General features: G+C 34.0%; 1 protein-coding gene and 1 long non-coding RNA gene across 2 annotated transcripts in view; both read left to right on the top strand.

Annotated features, from left to right (window-relative positions):
- The window catches only part of LOC132562314 (uncharacterized), a 491,282-nt gene that overhangs the window by 131,013 nt on the left and 332,875 nt on the right, over positions 1-27,394 (top strand). The gene's annotated exons all lie outside the window — the stretch shown is intronic.
- LOC132562315 (caskin-2-like) overlaps positions 1-27,394 on the top strand; it is a 149,601-nt gene that overhangs the window by 8,204 nt on the left and 114,003 nt on the right. The window contains exon 2 of the mRNA XM_060227054.1: positions 16,807-16,858. Coding sequence (XP_060083037.1) covers positions 16,807-16,858 — 52 coding nt within the window. The remainder of the gene's footprint in view (positions 1-16,806; positions 16,859-27,394) is intronic.

Genomic DNA, 27,394 nt, shown 5'->3' with positions numbered 1-27,394 from the left:
TATTGCAGTACTTAACAGAGTTACATGCATGTGAGCTCTGAGTGATATATTGCAGTACTTAACAGGGTTTCATGCATGTGAGCTCTGAGTGATATATTGCAGTACTTAACAGGGTTTCATGCATGTGAGCTCTGAGTGATATATTGCAGTACTTAACAGGGTTTCATGCATGTGATCTCTATCTGAGTGATATATTGCAGTACTTACCAGGGTTACATCCATGTGAGCTCTGAGTGATATATTGCAGTACTTAACAGAGTTACATCCATGTGATCTCTGAGTGATATATTGCAGTACTTACCAGGGTTTCATGCATGTGATCTCTATCTGAGTGATATATTGCAGTACTTAACAGAGTTACATCCATGTGAGCTCTGAGTGATATATTGCAGTACTTACCAGGGTTACATCCATGTGAGCTCTGAGTGATATATTGCAGTACTTAACAGAGTTACATGCATGTGATCTCTATCTGAGTGATATATTGCAGTACTTAACAGAGTTACATCTATGTGATCTCTATCTGAGTGATATATTGCAGTACTTAACAGGGTTTCATGCATGTGATCTCTATCTGAGTGATATATTGCAGTACTTACCAGGGTTTCATGCATGTGATCTTTATCTGAGTGATATATTGCAGTACTTCACAGTGTTTCATGCATGTGATCTCTATCTGAGTGATATATTGTAGTACTTACCAGAGTGTGAAATTATTCTTTTCAGTGATATATGTGTAGGCATAAAGACAATTTATGTAAAGGTGGTTTTACTAGTTTCAGTTAAATGTTATGTGCATGTTGTATCAAAACCACATGTGCCAATATGTCAGGTGTGTCCTTAAACAGATATTCCATCAATCGTACAGAATATCAATAGCCTCAGAAAAACACCGACATGACTTTTTCAAAGTAAACAGATAAATGAGGCAATGCTTTTAGCTAAGTTTTCTACAAAACAAATACTGATTATACATAGTATAAAGATGAACATGAGCACCAATGAGTTAAGAGATATAAGTGTTCACAAGAAAACCTTCCATCAGAGCTGAACACCTCCTTGTCTGTACTGAAAGCCCACTTGTTTCCGGACTTGGCTCGTTATAGGGTTTATTGTACCTGGCGCAATAAACAAGTCGCAGCATCGCTCATCACCATACTTTGTATTCCCCACTTTCCTGGCATGTTCATCTAATTGATGCGGATGCTGAACAGTAATGTTCTACTAAAAAAAAAAAGCAGACAAATATGTGATTAGTGTGATGTCAGCTTTTGTAACCGTTAAGTTAACACATGCATATGTGATTCTCACGGTAGAAAGCATGACCCTTTGTCTTTTGTCTATAATATTGGGTATTCTGTTGTTAAAGCTATGTTGTTATGGAAACTGTTTCACTAATGATGTAATATAGTTATACTTTGTTTGGAGTAGTCAGACTTGTTAATTGGCATATCAAAATTTTGAATAGATGAAACTGTACTACATTGTAATGAAAATTATATCTGAAATATTTGTTATTGAAAGTATAGGAAAGAAGATTATAAATTGCATACATTTATTAAAATATGTAAAATATCAAAGCATGATATAAAAGGTCTGATCAATCCCATTTTTAACCATATATATACTTACAAAGAGAGATGGGTTTTTAAGGATGGTTTTATATAAAAAGATATGTTCAGTAATTTCAAGTATTAAATATCTGAAGGAAAATTAAAAAAACAAAAAAAATCAGATAAGGTAATATATGTACCTTGACTAATGTTTATGTACCTTGACTAATGTATATAGGTATGTTAAATTTATTACCCAGGGTATAAGGGAAATTCAAGTGTCCTAGGACTTTGATAATGTACAAAATAGACTAAAATTGAATTAATGTTTATTGTCCTTTGTCAATTAAGAAGGAGTCTAAATGAAGGTTTTCAAGAGTTGGAGGAGGGGGGAACTATATATTGAATGCTTGTAAGACAACATCAACTAAAATCTTATGTCTAACTCCAAATATAATACGATTTGTGAGATAACACATGTAAAAAAATTATTATCTGTAATAGGTGCCATCGTTTTAGAATGTTCACAAACATGGCTTGAGTACCAGACTAACCCTTACCTGGTGTAAAGGGAATCTCAAAAATGACATGCTACATAGAATAGATTTGGTTAGGAAGGAAATTATGTTTACTTCAGATCCTTCCAGATTGGTCGATCAAGTATCAGCAGGGGTATAGACCTGAATAGAACTCCATGAAGAAATCTTTTTATGGATTTTTCATGGTAACAGTTAAAGATTGAGAAAGGGAAAAAACAATATATTTCTGTGTGATGTAGCAGAAGAATCAAAAAGCTGTTTGTGTGCGGAGAAGCTTCAAAAATATTAGTTTCACTCGAGGCTGTGGTCATAAAATGGAACAAGCCTTAAAACTGCATGGTTGAGAGTTTGAATGTCTCCTAGTGTAAATATATATGCATATATGCACTGCCAGACTGTGTTAGCACTATATGACCACATGGCCTTTTCAGAAGAGGTGAAAACTTCACACTGGTAGGAGATTTACCAGTTCCTATATAATAACTAATTATGTCTTTTACTCCTTTTGACACTATAAACAATTCAATTGGTGCATGTATATTTGATGTTTCAGTAGACAATTGTATTATTGTTATCAACTGCTTCAGAATATACACATGCATGTACAATAACATTTCAAGGGCATATATATATATATTATGATAATCCAGGGCAAATTGGAGCCCCTGATTTCATATGCACATGCTGCTCAAGACTATTTACATATACATGTATTAACTTTCGAAAAAAAAGGAAAGAAAATCTATGAAATAGATGGGATTGGCACAAATTTGCAGGGCAATTAAAGTGCCATGCTTGTTTTATTTTTCTTCATGGTTAGATTGTAACATCAGATAAAGGTGCTGCTTTAAACAGGACAAATAATGTCTGATATATATATATATATATATATATAGCTACCGGGAAAGTGGCCTGGGTTATCAGTGATTGTAAACTGATTGCGTTATAAAAATTTTTAAAAAGATGGATCAAAGAGAACAAAATACAGGATGTGAAAATTTAATATTGATTACTTTGGTATAATGATCAGTGTTATGTAACTTTCTATTGCTTGATGTCTTTTATGTAAATTTGGTTAACAATGTTTAAATCAGGTAACAGGGAACTCAAACCTCTATGATAAAGTTTGAATTACTGAAATGTTAAATAGCTTTGCTGACTAAATCTTGTCAGTTAAGTCATTGTAAGACAAAAGAGGCCGTTTTTTAAACATTGAAACTAGACATAGTTACTGGATATGTATTGGAAGTGCAATGGTCTAGTTTAGATCTAACCCTTGCACTAATCAGAAAGAAACCAATAAAAATACCCTAGACAATTAACTTGGCGTCTGTCGCCATCCTGATATTAAGTTGGCTTTGATGTTGTACTTGGAATATAGAACTTGTGTGACAAAGTGTCATATATCGAAATAATTGTTAAAAAGGGAAGATCCTTAAAACAAAATCTTTTAATTGGACGTGCTTTAATATCTATCTGTAAATTGCCTGTTAAATTTACACATCTTTGTAATGTCTCTGATCTCAGTAGATGTAAATGTATCCAGTACATATATATAACGTCTTTAGGCATGTTCACACGCTCAAGAGGAAAAACGTTTGTATGCATGTTCATGCGCTTAAGAGGAAATACGTTTGTATGCATGTTCATGTGCTTAAGAGGAAATACGTTTGTATGCATGTTCATGTGCTTAAGAGGAAATACGTTTGTATGCATGTTCATGTGCTTAAGAGGAAATACGTTTGTATGCATGTTCATGTGCTTAAGAGAAAATGGTAGCTTGAAAGTATATTCATGTGCTAGAAAGCAAATGTATGTCTGTTTGCATGTTTTGGAACTCCAGAGAAAATATATTTCTGTACACATGTTTGTGTGCTTGAGAGAAAATTTATACTGAATGCTTGTTTGTGTGCTGAGAAAAATTTATACTGATGCTTGAAATATATAAATGTGTGCATGTTCATGAGACATGTCTGCATATTCGCTTGTTCATGTGCTTTAGAAAAAAATCATCTTTTCATCCTTTATAGTGCTTATAACTGACACTGGATACAAAATGGTAGAACATAGCCACCTCATTATTAACAGAAAAATAGCTTTTCACTTTGTTGCAATGAAAATTGCCACAATGCACTCGCTTTGATATAGTTATTGTGGTTTTCATGATCAACCTATATGAAATAGAAAGTGTTGCTTCAAAACAGTGAAATTTGATGAATAAGAAAATGTTTTTAAATCGTTATTTAGAGAATTTTATAGATGGAAAAAATTCAGGACTTTTCCATCAACTGGGCACATAAGAAAAATTCAAATCTTTTTCAGTTTGATTCATGAGAGTAAAGCAGATCCCAAGCATTTTTTTCTGCTACTCAATTTATTGCGTTTCTGTACATCCCTGTAACTGTATGTATGTCTGTACACCATAAATAAGTTTGAATGCCAGATAAATATTTTGTTGGTGAAGATATTGAATAGATCTAACTGGAAATGCTTAAAGACGATTACAGTATAGGCATTCCCAACAGTATGAGATGTCATTGATTTGGAGACAAGGGAAATAGATACAGTGGATTTTGATAAATTTACAGTTGTGCTTAAGTTACACTTTGGTCATAGAACAGACTCCAGTGTTATAAGCCGACACCGATTTTACAGCTTTCAATTAATTCTCAACTAGAATTTAAAAGCTGAGGAATCAAATAAAGACCATTTTAGCTTTTGTGTTGATCTTAATGTTGCTTGCTTCTGTATAAAAATCAATTGGATGCTGAGTGAAATTTCCAAAACTTGATTAAAGTAAAGACAATTCTGACTATTTTTGGTTAGTCTGCACCTGCACTGATCAGTTCAAAGCTCAGGTAAATTCAAATGGAAACAATAATGCTAGTAAATAAAACTTACATTAATTAAAGCATTGTGAATTCAAAATTGAGTGAAGAGCCTTCAATATTTGAAGTTTGTGTCAATATTATAATATATATTCTTGTGTTCTCATCAATGTGGAAGCTTGACGAGGGAGGGGTAAATGTGCAGATGGAAGCTTGGCCAGCGAGAAGGAAATGTGGAAACTTGGCCAGAGGGGGTGGGGCAGGGGGCAGCATGGAAGGGAGGGGTCAATGTGTAGATAGAAGCTTGGCCAGAGAGAAGGAAATATGAAAGCTCTGCAAGGGAGGAACCAGCATGGAAGATTGGCCGAGGATACAGGTCAGTTTGGAGCTTTGTTATGGAGAGGTCAATGTGCACATGGTAGCTTGGCAAGAGAAAAGGAACTATGGAAGCTTGGCTCAATATCAGAGAGGACATCATGGAAGTGTGTCCAGGGAGAGGTCATTGTGAATTAAAGTTTTGCCAAGGAGGAGTCAATGTAAAATATTGGCAATGGATTCCAAAATTTGGAAACTTGGCCAGAGAGAGGTAAGTGACGAAGCTTGATCAGGGAGGGACCAATACGGAAACTTTGCCTAGGACAGAGAACTTTGGATTGAAGGTCGGCCATGGAGAGGTCAATGTGGAAACATTGAGTGTGGAAGCTTGGCATGAGAGAAGGAAATGTGGAAGTTTGGCCAGGGAGGAGCCAATACAAAAGCTTTGCTAGGGAGAAAGAACTGTAGATTGAAGAATGGCCATGGAGGGGTCAATGTGGAAACTTGCAATGTGGAAGCGTGGCCACAGACAGGGAAATGAATTTAAAACAAGAAGCAAGGTTAAGTGGTGCTTAACTGTGACTTTCTGCTCCTGTCAATCAAATGTCTGAGGTTATGGGGTACGTTCTTTCTCTGTCTGCTGATTAATACTACAGGGAATGGTTTTAATGGTAGAATTGGATGGGAAAGTTTAAAGAATGGCATTTCTGATCTTATAGTAGTGGCTAAATATCCTTAAAATTTCAACTGGAACAGATTTAAGTGAAGGGTTTTATGTTGTATATATATGTGTACCAAGTAAGTGAATTATGATAATCTGAAATCTTATCTGTAAACCGAACCCTGTGTAATCTGTAACCTTTCTTAAATTAATCCAGCATAACATGTAAATCTGTTTTAACCAAAAACTTGTGTATTCTGTATACTTGTTTGAAGCAAACCCTGTATAATACATCATTAGTTTGAAATCTTCAAACCTGTTTCAACTGAACCTGATATAACCAGCCAACATGTCTAAGTAAAACCTTCATGACTCTGTTAAACCTCATGCATTGCTGGCATTGGCCTTTACACTTACCACTAAACTATTAAGTACTTGTAGCAGTTGAGTAAGACCTAGATTCTACAATCATAATTCTCGTTCAGGAAAACTTTCCCCTACGGAAAACAATCTTCATTTTATTGTTGGGTTTTTTTCATTGTTCCACTTTAGTGAGCCATCGAGCCTCCACAGCCTCTCGGGGAGGTTATTGTCACAAGAGAGGTGCTTGAAAGGCATTGGCTCTGGTAATGTACTACCATAACAACGATTAACACCTGAAGGTCTAATACCAGAACTCAGATGGGCCAATAACCAGAATCTTGTTATGCCCAATGCCTACCAGTCCCTCGAAAATATTATATATGTAAATTGTTAGAAAATACATGGGTTGAGGTTTTTTAAAGAGTAAGACATATTTCTGATTTACTGATTAAAATCCTAAAAGCTTTGTGATGTTATGAAAAAAGCTTTTAGAATTGAAAGGATTGAGGCTTTCTCTATGGTATTTGCACAGCTATGAATTTTCTCATTTACTAAAAAAACATATATTTGAGTAGTTCTCTGAACAAAGTAAACACTGCCTGCTCCTTCACAACTTTTATATGTTGCATATTCAGGATTCAAGATCGAAAAACAAAAATTGCTTTTTAAGTTAAAGGAAAGAAAAAGGGGAAAAAATACAGATAAAGCACTAGTTTGGGAGGAATGAGTCATGGCTGCCTGTTAAATGATAGCATGGTATGGAAATGAGAGGGAAATGTTTGGCTCATTCTTCAGATGTTTGGAAGCGTTTTAATTTATTTTAATTGCTGGGTAAACTTCTTAGGATTCTCAGGCTTTTGTGAATATTAATATTGGAGGGATGGTTAACATTGGGGCAAAGTCACATTTCTTGATAATAAAGGAATTAAATGATAGAATTGCTTCTGTTTGGGGATGTGAACAGTTTAATTTCTATGTAAACATGTACCATTGGACCATTTTCATAAAGATTGCCTGGTAACATTTGAGTCCTGTGTTTTTTAAAAGTGAAGGGAATGTTGTGATCTATTGCTTTAGAAATTTTGTGATCCATTTCTTTTTTAAAATTAATTTTTCAGTTTCATAAGAGATTATCCGTTAAGAAAGTGTTTCAACTATTACTACTACTTACTATAGTAGTAGCTATCCATGGTTGCTGCCTTACTGAACAACATGTAGGAGGCCATCATATATCATTCAGAGCAATATTGGAATATAAAGTATCCCATTGCCAATAATCAATAATTTTTTTTGAAATAATCTATGATGTGATTTCAATATTGCTTGTTTTATAAATGATAAATAATTGTGAGTTAGACACAGAAGCCCAGCAGAGTGACTGAGTAGCTTTAATGTTGAAAAGTTGAAATCATATGAGATTGACCCATGTAATACTTGATTTAAATAAACTGCAATACAAATTCCAGAACCCATTTGACCCCTGGTACATAACAGAGATGACAGCCCCATTAGGCACATTACCACTCAGAATGGTTTTTGTACATCATAACATTTAGGTAATTACGGTATATCTTTGTAGCGCCTCTCGTGATCAGATGTAAACTGTTTTGAATGTGATTTACCATCCAAATTGGTTGTAAAATTTATCATGAACTGTTTTGTTAGTTACAGGAAACTGCACATATACATGTCATGTGGGTTCGACAAGTTCTTCTGATGAAGAGATTTGTAATGAATGACATTTACAGGAGCAGGATTTAACGATTCATTATTTTTATCTACTTTAGCAGTAGTAAAAGCACCTAGTTCTAAGCTTCCAAAAATACACCTCGTATCTTTGTACAACATGTACGAAAGATGTGTAAAGTAAATCTGTTTATAACTTTGAAGTTAATTAACAATTAATTGAGTACGGCAGTGCCTATATGTGGACTAGATATTGCTATGATAAATCATGACTTTTTACCATCAAATCATTTTCCCATCTGCTGAAAAGTCAGGCACTAAGACAACCTGGTAGCATATAGACAGTGGCTGGTAATGTTTTACCACTAACCAGAGATTAATTGACATCCCATGTGAAGTGATGATCTATTTTGGTTATTTTTTTTCACCATGAAGAACACAGTTAATGACGGATGGCCGCCTAATAGCCGGGGCATTGGAAGTCTTTCCTTACAGTCACTGGGCTTGTCTATAAGTAATTATATAACAGCCTTTCACGACTTCTGTACCAATGCTCGGAAAAGGAATACAAACTGTATAGAACACTGGGTGCAATTTTAAGTGCCACTTGCACAGCAGCTTGTTGGCTTTGTAAAGCGAGATAAACTGTTTGCACATTTCTGTTTAGGAATTCGATTGACACCATTTTTGTTCTCCGTGTAGTAGGATAAAGTCTCTTGAGCTTGTTATAACAATACAATAAATAATTCATTGTAAATAAGCAGTTTCTTCATCGTTTTATAGCCCTGGGCATTCTAGGATGCCTTCTGTGGTGGCAGATAAATGTTGATAAGGTAACAGAATAGTGATATATATCAGAAAGAAGAACATTGACACTATTTCTCCTGTTACTTTTCCATCCTTTTATAATGTTGATGAAGATTTAATAGCCTTTTTTACCAGTTTTAGAGTGACTCACTCACTCTGCTGAATCATACCATCTCCCTTAACCGGTAATCTTGAAAAAATAATTTTTGTTCATTTCCATGATCTGTTGAATAGGCTTGCTGGCGCCGTATCGTCGTTGTTTTAACGACAGAAAAGAATTCGGTCATGTTTGTGTTATATGCATGTCAAGTATCAATTAAATATTGGTTATCGTGATAAGTGGCCAGTCAGATTTCTTTTTGTAAAAATGCTCTATATATGCACGAACATTTGTTTGTTTGTTTTTTTTGTGTGTGGGTGGGTAAGCATAGAAGGGGGAGGGGTGAGGAGGGAGAATAAAATCTTTCAAAATATCTCTCTTTTTTGTTGGATGTAAAGATGAAATATTGAACATGACTATAAAAACATGCATAAAGCTTGTGTTCTATTTGTACATCTGCTTCACTATCACAATGTCATGAGTTTAAATAAAAGTCCAGTATTTGCCTTCACGTTACAAAACAGCTCCCAACAGATGTTTGTGTACATTTGTTTGGGTAATAAAATAACAGATGATGTATGTAATCAATAATTGATATGACGTTTTTCTTCTGAAGCGGTACTCAGGCGTCAAAAGAGAAGTGTAGAATAACAGGACTGATCAAACTAGGTCACATCCAATCCCAAGTGTCCAGTACTGATTTGTAATCCGATATGGCTGCCTTGAAATTTTAGCCAATTTTTGGAGAAGATAAAGAAGAATAGTGCATCATTTTTAACTTATTGATAAATGCCTACTTTGAGATAGTACCAATGCACTACAGTGTAAAAACTGTCAGTTATGACTATCAACAAGAATTGTGATGTCAAATTTAGAATTTTGCTTATTTTTGGCATTAGGTAGATCCCATTTGCACAATATCATTGACAATAAATACAAATTGTAAGCACTAGGATATTTGACCATCAGTATATGTCCAAAAGTTGTACAACTGACTAGACTGCATATAGTTATATATCTCGTATGAAATGAAATACCACTGAGCTTTTGATTAAGGTGAAGCATTTGTTCATCCATCCGTCATCTTTGTAATTGAATGAACTTCTAGTAATCTAAAATTAACTGCCAGGGTACAAGTGTTTGGTCTGAGTAAGTACCGGAGATAGAGCACTGTACTTGGTATTCTCTTATAAATGATCAGGACCAAATTTGAAGTTCATGTGAGTCAAATATGTCGAAACTTTCAGTCTTCTTTGAATAATTCCCAAGTTCTAGTTATTTATATGAGTCTCAGAATCCTGACATTACATGACAGCAGCTGGTTAGGATGAAATTTACCTCTATTTTGATGATCATGTTGGTTAAACCTTGTTGAAACACCTGAATAATCTTACTGGAAGCATCCTTACATAAATGACCTTGATCATTTTTTCTTTGTAACATAGATGAATTTCCTGATTATTGAGCCATTCTAGGTTATATAATATTCTTTACGCCAGGAACATAATCTATAAGCAGATTATGTAAATTAGAAATGGAATATGTTTTCCTATCTCATTGACAGCAATTTTTAAGATTATATTCATCATAAACCACTTTGAAATACAATTATTCATTTTATGTATGTGCACAGGAAGCTTTAGAAAAGTAGTCATTTTCATATGAAGGCAATATGTAAATCTTTTATAAAAGAAGCACATTTTTACAAGTAACATGTCATCAAAAGAACTTAGACAATTTAGTATTGTATGTGTTGTACATGTCCCAAAATTAAAATTATTCAAAATGTGCAATAACTAAAATAATACTTGTAGTTTACAAAGAAAATCTTGATAAACTCAATCTATGTTGTGATTACATCATTTAATTAAGGTATGATTATTTGGATTTACAGTGCAGACGACATGCCATAATTTTTCACATAAAAGATTTCTTTTTTATTCAATAAGTGTTTGCTTTCATAACTTGGCAGCTGAAGGGTCACAACTTTGATAGCACAACCAACACTGCTAGCTAAGTTTATTTATACTGGGAAGAATTCAACATCTGTCCACAATTTGTAGGAATAGAGGAGTAGGTTGGAGATTTCTCTTTTCTTAATTAAACCAGTGACATCACAGCCATTTTACGTGAGGTGCTAATTAGGATATCTCCATTCCAGGCGTCAGTAGTGACAGTGTTGAGTCTTTAGCGGTAACTAGCACATGAGATATGATGTTGTGAAAGCCATCTAAGGAATGGGGTGGTGTGTTTGGTGTAGATTTTCAAAGATTAAAACTTACATATTTAAAAGATTTTGTAGACTGCATGTTCAGTTGAACTCCCCCAAACCAGTCATTTGCGAGACATGAACATTTAGCTGGTTAAAGGGAGGTTCTGTTTGTAGAAGCGCACAAAATTGAGCTTACATTGACTTCAAACATTTATTTAGCACATATGTAGATTTGTCCAAGTTAATAAATGCAGAAATAAATAAAACTATAATACAGAGAAGAAACAAAATGAGTCTCATCATCCTGAATCCCGATTTTGATATAAACCTTTGGCTGTCACGACTTCCTGAGGTGTTCCTATATAGATATAAACTTTTGACTGTCACGACTTCCTGAGGTGTTCCCATATTGACGTAAACCTTTGACTGTCGCGACTTCCTGAGGTGTTCCCATATTGACGTAAACCTTTGACTGTCGCGACTTCCTTAGGTGTTCCTATATTGACGTAAACTTTTGACTGTCAGGACTTCCTGAGGTGTTTCCATATTGATGTAAACCTTTGGCTGTCACGACTTCCTGAGGTGTTCCCATATTGACGTAAACCTTTGACTGTCGCGACTTCCTGAGGTGTTCCCATATTGACGTAAACCTTTGACTGTCGCGACTTCCTGAGGTGTTCCCATATTGACGTAAACCTTTGACTGTGGCGACTTCCTGAGGTGTTCCCATATTGACGTAAACCTTTGACTGTCGCGACTTCCTGAGGTGTTCCCATATAGACGTAAACCTTTGACTGTCACGACTCCTGAGGTGTTCCCATAATGACGTAAACCTTTGACTGTCACGACTCCTGAGGTGTTCCCATATTGATGTAAACCTTTGACTGTCACGACTCCTGAGGTGTTCCCATAATGACGTAAACCTTTGACTGTCACGACTCCTGAGGTGTTCCCATAATGACGTAAACCTTTGACTGTCACGACTTCCTGAGGTGTTCCCATATTGATGTAAACCTTTTACTGTCACGACTTCCTGAGGTGTTCCCATATTGACGTAAACCTTTGACTGTCACGACTTCCTGAGGTGTTCCCATATAGATATAAACCTTTGAAAGTCACGACTTTCGGAAAGAGTTCCCATACTATTGTAACCCCTAGTTACTGTTATCTTCTGTAACTGTATGATATTTTACTTGATTATGACATGTCTATGTATACAATATAGAGACCCAGCAGGGATGGCTTTTAGTTGTATTGTATAATGTTAGTGCTGTCGCTAATTAAAGAAATACCTGCCAGGTAGATTACATATCATTAGGTCATCACACCTACCCAGACAAGTCCATTATACTGTACTAATAGGCATCCCCACCACCTTCAAGTGTGGTCAACATAATGGCTTTAGCTGTAGATCTCTGTTAACCCTACTTTAATAGGTCAGAAGGGCTCACTCAGTGATTGGTTATGATTAGGTAGATTTAGGACTAAATCTCACTATCTTACTTGTACAGTACTAGTGGTAGGTGATTTTAAGTACAGAATTGGTCAGTTTTAAAGTGTACATGACTCATCATGAAAAGAGAATTCAGGATCCTTTGGGCCTCCTTTGTATAAGAATTGAAACCTACTCTGCCTATTTATAGTTACCAATTGTCCTTTTATTGGTAGGATGGAATTGGAAGACATTCCCAATTGGGGGAATGTTTTGCACTCCAGGTTTCCAACACAATCACAGCAGTATAAAAAACAAAAAAACTAATAGGTTGTTTTACTGATTAATCATCGGAGGATTAAGAAATGATTTTGAAATTCACAGGTTTGGTGTCAAGATCTGTGTAGCAAGCTGTTGTATTAGGTACAGATATCATTGGTGACCAAAGATGTATGGACTGGTAACATTGAATTGTTTCCAGGACCGACTACATCATCATATATTTTAATTGAAATCTTTAATTCTTGACTTTCCACTGATAGTTGTGAACAATGTCCTGTAATATGTTCTGTTTATGATATCACATACAATTTTAGTGAAATTTTATTTGTGAAATGGTGGTAAATTTTATTCTGTTATATATGTGACTACCATCTTTGTTCCTGTAATGGCAAGATAGCTAGTAATGTCAGTGTCCGCCGGGGATTGAACTACAAACTTCAACTTACCAGACTAGTGCTCTACCATTCTAGAAGCTTAGAAGGCAAAGATTTCTCTGAGAACAATAAAAATCTGCCACATAATACTGTGCATTTCTGTGGTTCTCTATTTCCAAAAAGGTTCAATATCCTGTAGCTTTTGGAATCTGGCACCATATACAACAGGAATACGAGTATTGTGTCCTGATGATGATCACACTTGCAACCCAGGCTTTACTTATAGGGTTTAGGAAAATTCCTTCTAGAAAAAAATGGACTCAAAGATGAAAGTGCTTTAAAGTTGGATAACATCAGTAAATGAATGAGACAGGAAATTCTCAGGTTTCATAGTGAAACTTTTTTCTGTAATTCAGTCTGTTATTTAATGCAGCCTTATTGTGTTTCTGTAAGAGCATAGTGCATGTATTTTGTACTAAGGAATCTTGGTTAAGAATAAAAAAAAATGATTTGATATTCTGTTTGATATGCTTTAAGAGGACTCTTAAAACATGCGGTTATATCACAAAGATATAAATAGGAACGCAGCAGATCCAAAGAGTGATAGAAAATTTCCTTAACAGATCTAATGTTCCACTCTGTATGCAAAACTCCTACTCATAAAAGTTCCTTTCAATTATGTAAAATTTGAATTAATGATATAAAACCAATTAAAAAAAGGTACAAGTTCACAATATTTTAATGAAGTGCCTTAAATTTCAGTATTGAAATAAAAAAATTGTTACATCAATTTCAATTTGAATGATTCCAATTTTATAGCACAGTGTTTATTTATGTCATCTTCTGCTATAAAAAGAAATCTTGATGATAATATCAAGATGTATATTTACAGAAGTACATGAACAGAAGCAAATTGGTATGTAAATGTAAGTTATAAAAAAAAGTTGCTAGGTTATTTTTGGATCATACCTTAAAATATATATACATTTCACATTATTGTGTACAGTTTTTGTCTTTTACAAATTCGTTCCATGTACACATAATGGTTGTGGGGATGGTTCTCCAGGGCGAGGCAATTAGTATCCCCTAATTGTACCCATCTTTTGGCTCTTTCTTAGATAAAGAGAATTCCAGGAGCTCTTTAAAACACTTCTGTACGCTAAAACCAGCTGGATGCAATAACGATGTGGTAGTTCTTTGAAAACACAGAAAAAAAGAGAAACCTGCAAGTGTACATTGGATCTAGTTGTATAACACAATCGCTCAGTTGTAACTTAAGCATATTGGTTTGTGGAGGTGTTTCTTCTTAGGTTAAATGAATTGTTTACATGTTTGTGTAGGAAATACTAGTGTATTCTGTGGTTGTGTATGACTGATGTTATCAAAGAAAGGGAGGGTCTCAAACAAAACATTTATTTGTCATTAAACATGTATAAAGTGTAGGCAAACTGGTTTAGGAAGGAAAAAACAGGGTATTGAATTTAGAATTGTTGAAGAATATAATTATCAGTGTGTTAAAAATGTTGTTTATGTTCTGCTGAATAAATTGTATCTGTAAAATTATGTGAAGTTTCCTGTAGCTATGAGAACAAATGGTGTCGCAGTGGAAAGTTGTGCTATATTTGAAGGTATAAGTTGAGTAATGTTACATAAAGAATGGTTGTAGGATTATTAGTGATTGACTAGAAAGGATCTAGTTATTTAAAGAAGATGGTTTTGTAAAGGAATTGAAATATATAGCAATAGCTTGGTCAGGAGATGATAAGAAAAGTAAATTACTACATGTATTTCAGAATGTGTTTTAAGTGCATCCATGTGCGTGCAGAGTAATATTCTTAAATGTTTTCTCCAAATTAGAAAGAATTCTAATCTTGCATTTTGATCACAGGACCTTAGAGATGTTGGCTCTCACTTTAGAACCAATCAAATTTGGCAGCCACTAGAACTTTGTAAATGTTAACATTGGTATGAGATTGTGTCTTACATAATATCAGCAGTGACATGGTCTAAATTATTCATGGTTCTGGGTACAAAGGATGTTAATGACAAGTCATTTTCTGTAGAACGCCTCTACATTCCGATATCACTTCTTATCCTTGGAGTTGTTACCGTCCTGACATCATTTTGTTCCCATAGCGATACGTTGGTATGATTAGGATGAAATGCTTTAAGAAAGGTCATGTGTTCTATGAGTTCATGCTGAGCCAAGACTCAAGTGAGATGTGGTTATCATTAAAAATCCATTGTTTGGGTAATCCATTTCACGTCAAGTTGTTGTTTTTTTCCTTGATTTCTTCTCCATTATTATTCATTCAAAAGATCTGCATGACAAAGAAAGGTAGATTTGTTCAAATTAAATGACAGTGGGGATTAAGGCCTATCAATCTCTGTCAATTAATGTAAAGAATGCCTCTAGATAGATTAAACATACTTTGAGTTCATTTGTGTGTGTTTCAAACATTCATTTCGATGTCTGAGAAATGCAGGAATCTTTTTTTTTTTTTTATATATAATAATCTAACATGATTTAGGATTGTTAAATGCAAGCCACCAGCTATTAGGGGAGTTTTCCAGTTCTAATATAATTTATCTATGATTAGTTTAAGGTGTTTTTTCTTGTTGATGACACCAAGTGGGGAGACAACATCAATTAATAATTGGTTTAGAGTTACCTGATCAGCACTATCATCTAAACAGATAATAATGATGTAATTTTTGCACAAATCATGAAATGGGATTTGGCTGAACTTTAAATGTTCCCAGAGATATGAAATGAACTTATACCAGATAAATGATTACTTTCTAAAAAAATACAGAAAAGAGGCTTTTTCATCATTAATTTAATATTTGGCTCTGTTGTTGTGGTCTTCATTGTAAAACAATGTCGTTGAGTGTGTGACATCATTTCACTATGAAATCCTTATGTCAAAATAGATCATTAACATGAGTTCACATCTAAAATATTACAGGGTCGTATACACCAAATGACACTGCAATTGTATAATAGATGGCGATATTTCGGAACATTTGCCGCAGTTTGTAATGTCTAAGTTCTTAAAAGAAAACTAGTAGGAGTTTCGGTGACGACATGGTCACCTTCATCAAACAAATGACCAATATGGAGCGTACTAGCACTGATGAAAGTAGTGTCCGAGATGGTAAAGAATCATATCATTGACTGGGAAATTAAAAAAAAAAATTGACAGGGAAAACAACATTTTCAGACAGTTGTGTAATAACACTAAAAGAACATTGATATGTGATTGATAATGTCATATGATATAAAAAAAAATGGCTTGCTTGACTCACGATTCATTGTTCTTATAGGCAAATGAATATGGTAGACATTTAGAATGAACGTGATCAATAGATTTGTACACTCATGTCCCAGTTGTATTGATATCATTCTATAATTCGATATAACCCAAACATTGCCACTTAAATAGATCCTCCTTATACCTATCAAAAATCTATATAGGTCTACACTATCAATAGTAGAGCATCAGAAGTACGAGTAAACCATAAATCAGCCAAAATGAGCACCAGCCACAGGAAAATGACATTCTATAGACCATTATGTTTTATAACACTTTAAATTTTCTGGAAATATGTGATTAAAATTGCTATCTACATGTTTAATTGATATATTTTCAGAACTGCTTGGGTCCAGTAAAAAGGGTGGCATCAACTACCAGGACAGTGATGGGTAAGTGGTTTTCCTGGATCACATGATTGGAAATTGATCACATGATTTGTATGAAAATTTCTCCTACTGTTCTACAGATAGATTCTACTCCATGTAGTAATGTACTATACCAACCTATAGATAGGTCAATAGTTTACAGATTTTTCCAATTCTTTCAAGTTGGTTTTCACTGAAACTGTCTTTAAGTTAGAAAATTGTTTTTAATGACTTTGCTTTTAGGAACTTTGCTACAAGTTTTAACCTTCTATAAACAAATATATTCTCATTTTGAAATTGAAAAATGTCTTTGATTCATGTTTCTTTTGGTAAAGACTATATTCCTGACTGTGAAAAAAGATGTAATTCTTTATAATTATCAACTTCTATATAAAGAGTAATTTTTTATGATTATTAGCTTCTATATAAAGAGGCTGTATTCTGCACATAAAACACTTTTTGGTTACCTTGATTTTTTTGTTTGTTTCAGTTTTGTTTTTGTTTTTTGACAGTTTTGAAAATTATAAATAACTTTTATATAACAATAATTCATCACTTCAGATTTTGTCTGTATATTTCGTGGTTGTATGTGAGCTATCAGTGTGTTTGTATTTGGCTATCTACATTCCGAATCCCTCTTGCAAACAAGACCTGCTTATAGACTCTGTGTACATAGTTTATAATTAGTATGTCTATTGGCCATAATGCCAATTCCTGATAATAAGCCCATCCATGTCTATACAAAGCAGCTGGGAAAAGTAAACACACTTTGACAATTGTCCTATTCTTATTCTGATTCCCCCTAAATATGAAATGTTTAAATTTAAATACTCCTTGTAGGATTAATAGGGAACAAAACACATGTTACATTTTAAACAGAAGTATTAGAATTTCTTTATTATCAAAATTGAAAAAAAAAAATCTACAGATGACTTTCATTCATATAATTGATTTTCATTTTTTTTTGTATGCAAAATGCAGCTTTCTGATTTGTCATTTGTTTCTTTTCATTTCTACTGTGGGCATTCATTCAGTTTGCAAATAGGTTTTTCTTTCATTTCAGCATGAAACTTAAAAATGCTACTATCAAAACCTTTAATGAAAATATTTTAATTTCTGTGTATGTTTTTCAAAATGCTAAAAAACTGAAATGCATTGTATCAACCATAACGTGTATAAAATTTCCAAGAGGAAGATCATGAGCTTAAAAGTTCTGAACATATATATACTCTTTTGTTTGAAGCTTTTGCTGTGGAAACATATGTGTAAATAAATATTTTGTATGTATCTGTGAAACATTTAAGTGAAGTTGAATAGGTGGGACGATGCCTAAGTTACATGCATGCTAAAATTTTACAAAGTTGATGAGAAATAATATTGACATTACAACAACACTGATTTGAGTTACTTGTTCAGGATGTCTATAACATAGTGGAATGGTCTGATTCTGTATAAAACATTTGTTCATGGTCATTTTTATCGTTAAAAAAATCCTTAGAATAGAATTATGTATACAAAGTACACTGTACTTCCTATACAGTCAGCTTTATCATTGACTTCAAGTGATCTTTTAATTTTCATTGTCTCAGCGAAGGCCAAAATGGCAAAAGTCAAAACTGCTGCTGCATGAAACTGATATTTTTCCAGTTACGCAGTCACTCAGACCCAACATTATGGTGTTATTGAAATAGTTTGGGCATCACACTTTTTCATGCAGTATTCAACTTAAAAGTAAGATTTCATTTTAAACTAATGTCCGAAAAGGAGGACTTAAACTCTAGCCATGCAAGTCCAATTCAAGTTTGTGAAAGGTTTATCGCAATCTTGAACATTCAGACTCTTAGCAATACAAATATTTCTGTGACTTTGATTATTGCTTTAAGGAAAGACTAAATTGATAAATGGAAAAAAATGATTTTTTGATCAAAGCTAATTGGAAATGGAAAGAGAAAGTATACTTATTGTAAGAATAGTTGAATGACTGGTTCTCAAGTTATAGTATCAATCATGGATTATATACATAGTGGATGATCCGACATGGATGTCAGCACAATGTAATACAAGTCTAAAGTGAAACCATCAGTAAGTCCAAGTCTTCAGTTACATATTTATCAAGTATTAAGTCAATGCCTGGTAAGGTTACTTTAGTTGTTTATACAACAACAGATGTTTATAGTGTAAAGAGCATGCCTTCTTAAGACCATAAAATAATATGGTTTATTAAATATGAATTTGACATCACTTTAGAAAAGACTCTCTATTGATACAGAATAATTCCATTTATCTTTGTATGAATATTGTAAAAGAAAAGATAGTTCTTAAGAGTTGATTTTAAAAACCACTATGTATTGTTTATGATGAAAGGTAATGTTTTGAAAATAAATGCTGATGCTACAGGAATTTAAAAACCTAGATTGAAAAGAATTTGTTTTTAGACTAAGAAATTTTTTTTTCACATTTGCAAATTACTTATTTTGTTTTGTTGAAGAAGTTTGAAAATATTTTTTTAAGAGACAACTTTTGAAGTGATCGAAAAGAACTGGAAGTAATTTTGTTAAAGGCATGGCTTATTGACATTCATAGGTTAAGAAACGTAGAGTAGTGAGTAATTCTTTTATACAAGTTTTTTACAACCAATACATAAACCATTCAGGAAGGGAAAGAGGTCAAGGCAGTTTTATAGCACCTAGTGGCTATGTCAGTAACTACGTTTCTACATCTATTCCTGAAAATATCTAACTCCAGATTTGATTACGTGGCAAGCTGGTGAATAAAAGGCCTGCACTTGTTGGAATGTGTCAATCCCAGTGGAACAATGATTGTCAATGGGTTGGAATCGCTGCTCCCACACCAATCAAACCCTGCAGATCACTGCTCGGCCATAGCTCGAGGTGTGTGTAGATGTGGGGAGGAGAAATAGGAGTAGAGAAATAGGAGTAGGGTAGGGGATTATATGAGGAAATCAATAGCAGGCAGGTCATGTGACCCAACAATGTGCATTAATAGAAGTTACGTTGGTTTAGCTTTGTAATGGAAATGGAAAAATGCGGGCTCAACACAGAATTCAAATTTGGAATCCAACATAGATTCATTAGTGGAAACTCTGACAATAGCCCAATGGCTTATCTTTGCGATTGCCAAGATACTGGGGGACCATATTTGGAGGAAACTATTACTTATTTATCCATAATATTTTCTTTTAAAGATATGAATAGTAATTACAAATATCGATATATAAATAATGAAGGATAAATAAATTATGGAAAAGGAAAAAAAACAATTATAGAGGACAAAAAGCTATATACTCATGGAGAAAGTAATTTGTGAAATCACTGATTACTAGAGATTCAAAAATAGAACAGATCAGATGGGATTGTTTCCTGTTATAGAACATAAATAAACCTTTTTCCCTACCAGCTGTGAGTATCCAGCAGATATGCTTGACCTTCAGTGACCTTAAGTGTAACCATCCTGTTGCTTGGCTACAAGGTCAGACTTGGAGGTGCTTGATTACAAGTTTACAAGGCCTTCCTCGATAACTTTCTGATTAAGGCTAAAGGTCACCAGTTTAGGAATCTCAAAGGAGCCTTAAGTTGTAACAATCGGGTGGTTCCTGTACTGGTACTTACAAGAGTATGCAGATGTGTTTCAGATAGCAGTGTAGGTCTATACATCTTGGTTCCTGATCTGGTCATTTTTCCTCCCCTGTGTTTGATAAAAAACAATTCTATAATTGATTTGAAATGCCTAAATAGTGATATATTTTTGTGGTAGTAGTAGACAATTGTGTAAGTAGTTTCCCTTCCAATTCCCAGGTCTGTTACGTTTTGATCAATTCTCTTCCAATCAACAGGGCTGTATGTACAACATGTACTGATGAATCCCAGTATCTCAACCCCAAGGGTTATGTGAATGATCTATTCCTTTCTCAAACCCCAGGTCTGTGTGACTGTTCTGTTCCTTTCTCTACCCACAGGTCTAGTGACCAATCTATTCTTTGCTCATCCCCAGGTTTATATGACTGTTCTATTCCTTTCTCTATCCCCGGGGGTACATGGCTGATCTATTCTTTTCTTGATCCCCGGGGGTACATGGCTGATCTATTCTTTTCTTGATCCCCAGGGGTACATGGCTGATATATTCCTTTCTCAACCCCCCAGGTCTATGTGAGTATTCTATTCCTTTCTGAACTCACAAATCTATACGTGACTGTTCTATTCCTTTCTCTACCCACAGTTCTAGTGACCGATCTATTCTTTGCTCACCCTATTCTATTCCTTTCTTTGATCCCCAGGTCATTGTGATTGTTCTATTCCTTTCTGGATCCCCAGGTCTATGTGAGTGATCTTTTCCTTTCTTGACCCTCCAAGTGTATGTGACTGTTCTATTCCTTTTTCGACCCCCACCACTACATGACTGATCTCTTCCTTTCTCAATACCCAGGGCTATTTGTACACTTTTCCCCTCATGTTGATTTCAATGGCTTTACAGATTAGGGTTCTTAAGTATTTTGGTAGGTGTGGTACCTTTACCTTTCTTTTGATGAAATAAAACAGGTACCAGTTTACAGTACAACTACACAGCAGACTTCAGGTGCTAACTCACTGAATTTAAGGAATGTTAAGACTTAAGATTTGTGTAAAGGTCAAGAGCGACTAATCAGATCAAGAGCTTATAGTATCACTGTCCCTAACCCAGTACACCCATGCATGAGTGTAACTTGTCATTGCTGAGCTAGCCTGTTAGAGCTCTGGCCATGATATCCTATAATTATAACCTCTAGCCTGCAATTTAGTTCAGTGATTTCCTGTAGAGTTCAGAAGTGCAGGTATATATGGTATCACTCTGAAAATGTGCAACTGTGCACAGTATGTCAGGCAGACATTTTTTTACATAAAACCTTATCATAATACAGCCTTTGAAAATTTGGATCCTATACCATGGGATGATATTTTGGAAATCTTTTTTGTAGTAGTTTGTTTTTAGCGCAAGTTTTTAAATATATGTGATGATATTGCGATAGCTTTAATGAACATGACAGAAAAATGTCCCAGATTTTGCAAATTAAAAAGAATGTAGGTTGGTTTCATCCCATACCAAGCACATGACTGACGAACCTTAGTCGAGTATGTGAATGTTTTTGTAAACAAGTGGTATGTACACTGGTCTGAAGATATTTGTACCTGTAGACAATATACTGATTGTTATCCTGTCTGTACAACTGTAGACATGAATATCCAGATTGTAATCTTCTGCTTGATGGCCATCATTACCTAAAGGCGTTACATTGCTGTTCAGTTGATAAATTGATCAGAAATGTCGTCCAATACGGCAATATGGTGTTACAATATTTATAGGGCCCATAGAGGCTTTCAGGGCCCCCCATGCTCATAAGAGACCTAATTCTGGATATGTACAGTGTGGGACAGTCGCATTGATTTTAACACTTCTTCTGTGTACCTTTACTTTGTCATCAGACATTAAGAAGAAGTTTCTAACCCATGGAAATATATTAGAATAGAAATTTCCATAACAAATAGTAACATTATTTAAAAAGACAAATCTGCCAGGACTGAAATATTGCTTGCCTTTATGGATAGTGGTTGAGAATTACAGAATTGAATGTATATGTTTTGAACAAGTTTTTTTTTTTCCTTTTTTAACTTAAATTATTTCCTTAAAGGACCATTTCAAATTTGTTGAAAAATATGTGTTAAACTAGGATGGGTCAAGGTCATTCTAAAACATTGTTTCAACTAAATCAGCTAGACCATAAACTGACTTGTGGTTAATTGGCTGTAGCTAGCTCACTATTAATAGTGCAATATGGCATATGATATATAGGATACATGAAATTCCTATAAAAAGGGTGAATTAACACATGGATATGATTGACATCACAGATGGGTCATAAAACGAGACAAATCAATTATTGGAATAGTCGCTATGTATCCTTATGTCTCTCATCGACCATACATGTAAGATCTTGATGTGTCAAGATATTTCTTCATGTGTATTAAATACAGAGTATTTTAGAGATAGAAATATACACATGTGTAAAGTAAAAAAACTACAAGCTGTTACTTTCCTGATACTTTGATATCTCTATACCACACCTATGGTATCTCCTGACATGTTATGTATATCATTTTACCATTACTATAATACAGTAGTGTATATACTTGAGATTCAGTAAAACTGATCTTAACATGTGACATTAAAAAATGAATTCAGGATTAGTGGATCTAAATTTGGTCAATTATTGTCACTTTGTTAGCCCATTTGTGATACTTTTTAGGATACCTGTGTTCAAATATGTTTAATTTCCTATCTCACAATCACCCTAATCATGTTAGATATTTGTGCTTTGTCCATTTTCTCTTACTTTAAATTATGAAAAATCAGTTTTTCATAGGTTTTTTTTAAAAAAGTGTTATTTTGTGGACATTTTATTTCATGGATAAATATACCCCATAAATATACTTATACTGATTTTGACAATTTACTGACAAGGATTCATGGTTACAAATCATCTCCAAAGATACTGCCTAAATGTATGAAGTAGTCCCTTTGTAACTATTCAATCACATGACTCTCCCATGACTGTCCCATGACTCTGCATTAACTCTTGGTCACCAAATCTTGCCAGAGCACCCAATTAACAATATTTTTTGACAAAATAAAATTGATCCACAAATTAAGCATTCTTTAACAAGGACGAAAAGTGCTGTGCATTCTTCTGTATGTGTGTGTTTTTTTTTTTATCTACATGTCTATTTCTGTGTAAATATGACACGATAATGCCAGATACAGTAATATATCACCACATCATTTCCACTTAAACATTTTTTTTTCAATGTTCAAACTCCAATGCGATTAAATTGTATTTTGTTTTGAATTTCCTTGCATTTGTCATAGATGTTAAATATTGTGCGCTTTTGTTTATGCAAGACGTTAAGCGATTTTTTATACAGTATAAATATACTAATGTCTTCATCATTGTCACGACAGCCAATCACAAATGCGATCAACGAAGAGAAAGTTGTCATCTTATATGAAACTTGCTGTATTTCATGTAATTTGAATTTGTGTCTGTTCTTGCCTGTTCCTAATTAACATCATCCAATCAGTTTCAACATAATTGCACAAGCAAATGAAAGAAGCGATGAAAAACACATAATATAGCCAAAATGTCAGCCACTGTTGATACCCTTTGGACGACGTAAATGTGACGTCATCGAAAAGTATAAATGTCAAAAGTGTATCTCCTACATGAATAAACTAATGAGATGCAACATTAACTCGCACGTTTATGTGGTTTTATTTCATAATTCGCCAGCTATCCTCAAATTTCTATTTTTAAAATTGATCAAAATTTTCCAAGTTATTGGACAAAAAGTGTGATTTTAGATTTTGTTTCATAAATTCTCATGAAATGAAACTCATATATATGTATATAAAACAATATTCTTCCAATAAAATAATAAAAAAACATGTAAATATGTCCTATTTTCAATACATGTCATGTTATTATTAACATATTGATAGTTTTGTTATTACCTAATCATTCAATGTTGTATTTGAGTTATTGGCCATATCACAGTCTTAAATACAAAGTCATTGGAGATTCTCATGAATATAAAAAGAAAAAAAAATGCTTTGATATAATGAATAAGTTGGAATGAAATCTTCGAGTGAATTTTTGTAAGTCGGATATAATGGTAGAGGTATCTCTAGTGTTCTATGGTGATTTATAACAGCAGAAGTAGAATCAATACTTCAAATGAAAAACTATCAATTCTGCCTGTTAATACGTTCACGCTACGGAAGGAATGACATTAATACATTTTAAACAGCCTCAGAATGTTCTTACAGGGAAATAGCTACAATAGGTCGATCAAATAGAACTACTGATGTTGGATTTAAAACAGAATGACTTGATTGAAAGGATGATGGCTGTCAGTATGAAACACTGGAGTTGTAGTGCTATATATCCTGTTAGTGGTACATGTGATAGATCAGCTGGTGTAGTTATTTAATATCATAGTATTTCTGCAAATTACTATGTATTGAAGTGATTGGTTCCTTGAAGATGAAAATGAGAGAAACTGAACCCTTGAAATTAGTCCCCGTGCTTTATCAGGAAAGTGAAGCACATTAAATAAACACACAATAATATTTATGCATAAAAGAATTGTTTATACAAATATAACTGCTAATGCTGTAATGATATACAGGACAGGGATATTAGTCCATCAGTGAAGCAAGCAGGCCAGGTTTCTTAGTGCATTTCAGTCCATGTAGGTTAACTGACAAAGGGAGAATACTTGTGTTCCAGATATCCAAGTAAGGCTACTTGTGGTCCAAGTATGTTCAGATAATCAAGAGGAGTTACTACTCAAGGGAGACTACATTTTGACCAAGTAGGTTGAAATATCTAAGGATGGTTACTTTTGGTCCAAGTAGGTTAGGATAATCAAGAAAATCTACTATTCAAGGGAGGATACTTGTGGCCAAGCAGTTAAAGATATCCAAGGGAGACTACTTCTACTTTATTTAATCGTAACCATTACTAATTCAAGGATGGCCACGATCTTTTGATCAAAGGAAAACTTAGATAACCATGAGAGGCTCCCAAACAATTTAAAAGATGACTACTCTGAAGCTATTTCAATGATATGAAGAAAACCAAATTATCTGGTCCCTATAGTATAAAAACTCTAGCTTCACTGCTTCCTGCTAAACTATCAGCTAACATTGACTCACTCATCTCCTGTCTGCACCTGTAAGTGTTTATATAGAATGGAATATCCTGATTCAATATTTGTGTCTGTTTGTGAACATCTGTTCTTGCTTACACATGTAGAATGGTTTGGTTTTGACATACCAAGAGGTTTTACATGCAACACATCTGTCTGGTGTTAGATAGGGTACTGCCCTAAGGTTTGCTTCCTGTATATACGATATTGATAAAGGTTATAGGATCTAGACTTCACAGGAACAAATCTTACAGAAAATACACTACATAGTTTATTACATATTTTAACCACTATTATTATAGAACAACTTAAATCCTATCTAAATATACATTAGTCAATTATACATTTTCTCAAATACAAATATAAAACAGCTAAAATTTTAATTAAATACACATAGTTAATTACACATTTCTGCTAATATGGTTATAGAATGTCCCAGAACAAGTTGCTTTTTGCTGACATGTGTTGCCTATGATGAAGGAAATATGGTATATATCTATCTAATCTAGAGCCTAAAAATAAACAAGACAGTCTTTTCCTGTCTTATTTTCTCTTTGCCATTTCATTTGACTATTACCTTTCTCAAGTTTTCCATTTTAATATCACTATATTTGACCGTTACCATTGAAATGTTGCATTCATAGAGCTTTGGATGTAGTTGTTTTTGCATTATTATTGCTTTAATTGTCCCACATCCTACAATATTAAACCATTAAAACACATTCTAAAGTGTTAAACTGTTATAAGAACATTTCAGTTTCCTAGCCTGTAACATTGTAAAAAATGACTTTTGAATAATTGATAAAGATACAGATTATCACAAATGTTTGAGAGAATAATTATATTGATATAAAACATGGGCAAAAGGGTAGTGAGACAATACTTTGCTTCAAAATGCTATTCTTCCTTAATGCTTAATGGATTTCATTCAAGTTTTGTCTGAAACATCAGTATAGGTGGGCAATTAATTCTTAGATTAAGAAAGTTGATTTGACCCCTAGGGACTTAAGGGGTGGGGCCCCAAATGGGGAAGTTAGTCAATATTTTGCTTCAAAATGCTACTCTTCCTTAATGCTTGACTGGCCTAAATGTGTTCTGAAATATCATCTTGAGAATTCATCAGATTTGCGAGATGACCATCTGCAAATTTTGTCGTTTGTCCATACATTCATTGATTGTTAGATGACCGTTAATGACCATGAGCCTCATGTTAAGAATTCATAAGTTTAATTTAACTTGATCTGTAGACATCTTAGAAGACGAGATCTGGTTTAATCTTGGCTTGGTGGATAAAACATGCAATATATACTTTAAATTTCCTATTTTAGAGGATATTTGTCTTTCAGCCTTGGGGTTGAAGATTTATAAATAGCATATTTGTTGAACTTATCAACTTTAATACCAAAAAGACAAGGAGTGAACTAAGATGTTTGATTTCTTTATGTTAGTTCTTGTCATTGATCTGGATGTAAGTCTTTCATGGCTCTTTAGAGTGACACAAATGGCATTGAACAGCGGTCTCAATATCGAACAGATGAAAGAGCTTAGGAGTTGGTGAAGATCACAAAGGGACTAGTGTGAGAGGATGGCCCGTATATGTCCCCGTTTGGAGTATGACTCTTATCACCAGATCAGTTAATATCATAGCTATTGCAGACTTTCAACATTGACAATTGTTGTTCATTGTCCCACCATTAGAATCATGAAAACCTCACATCATGTGGCAAAATTCTACAAAAAATATTGGAACATGAAAAGGAGAGCATATAACAGAGTTGTTTCATCACAGCATGTCAGCTAT

The sequence above is a fragment of the Ylistrum balloti genome, unplaced genomic scaffold (assembly GCF_031769215.1).
Source record: "Ylistrum balloti isolate Yb309-2 unplaced genomic scaffold, AGI_CSIRO_Ybal_v1 Utg371392, whole genome shotgun sequence".
Lineage (NCBI taxonomy): Eukaryota > Metazoa > Mollusca > Bivalvia > Pectinida > Pectinidae > Ylistrum > Ylistrum balloti.
This window is presented reverse-complemented; position numbering and strand designations above follow the sequence as displayed.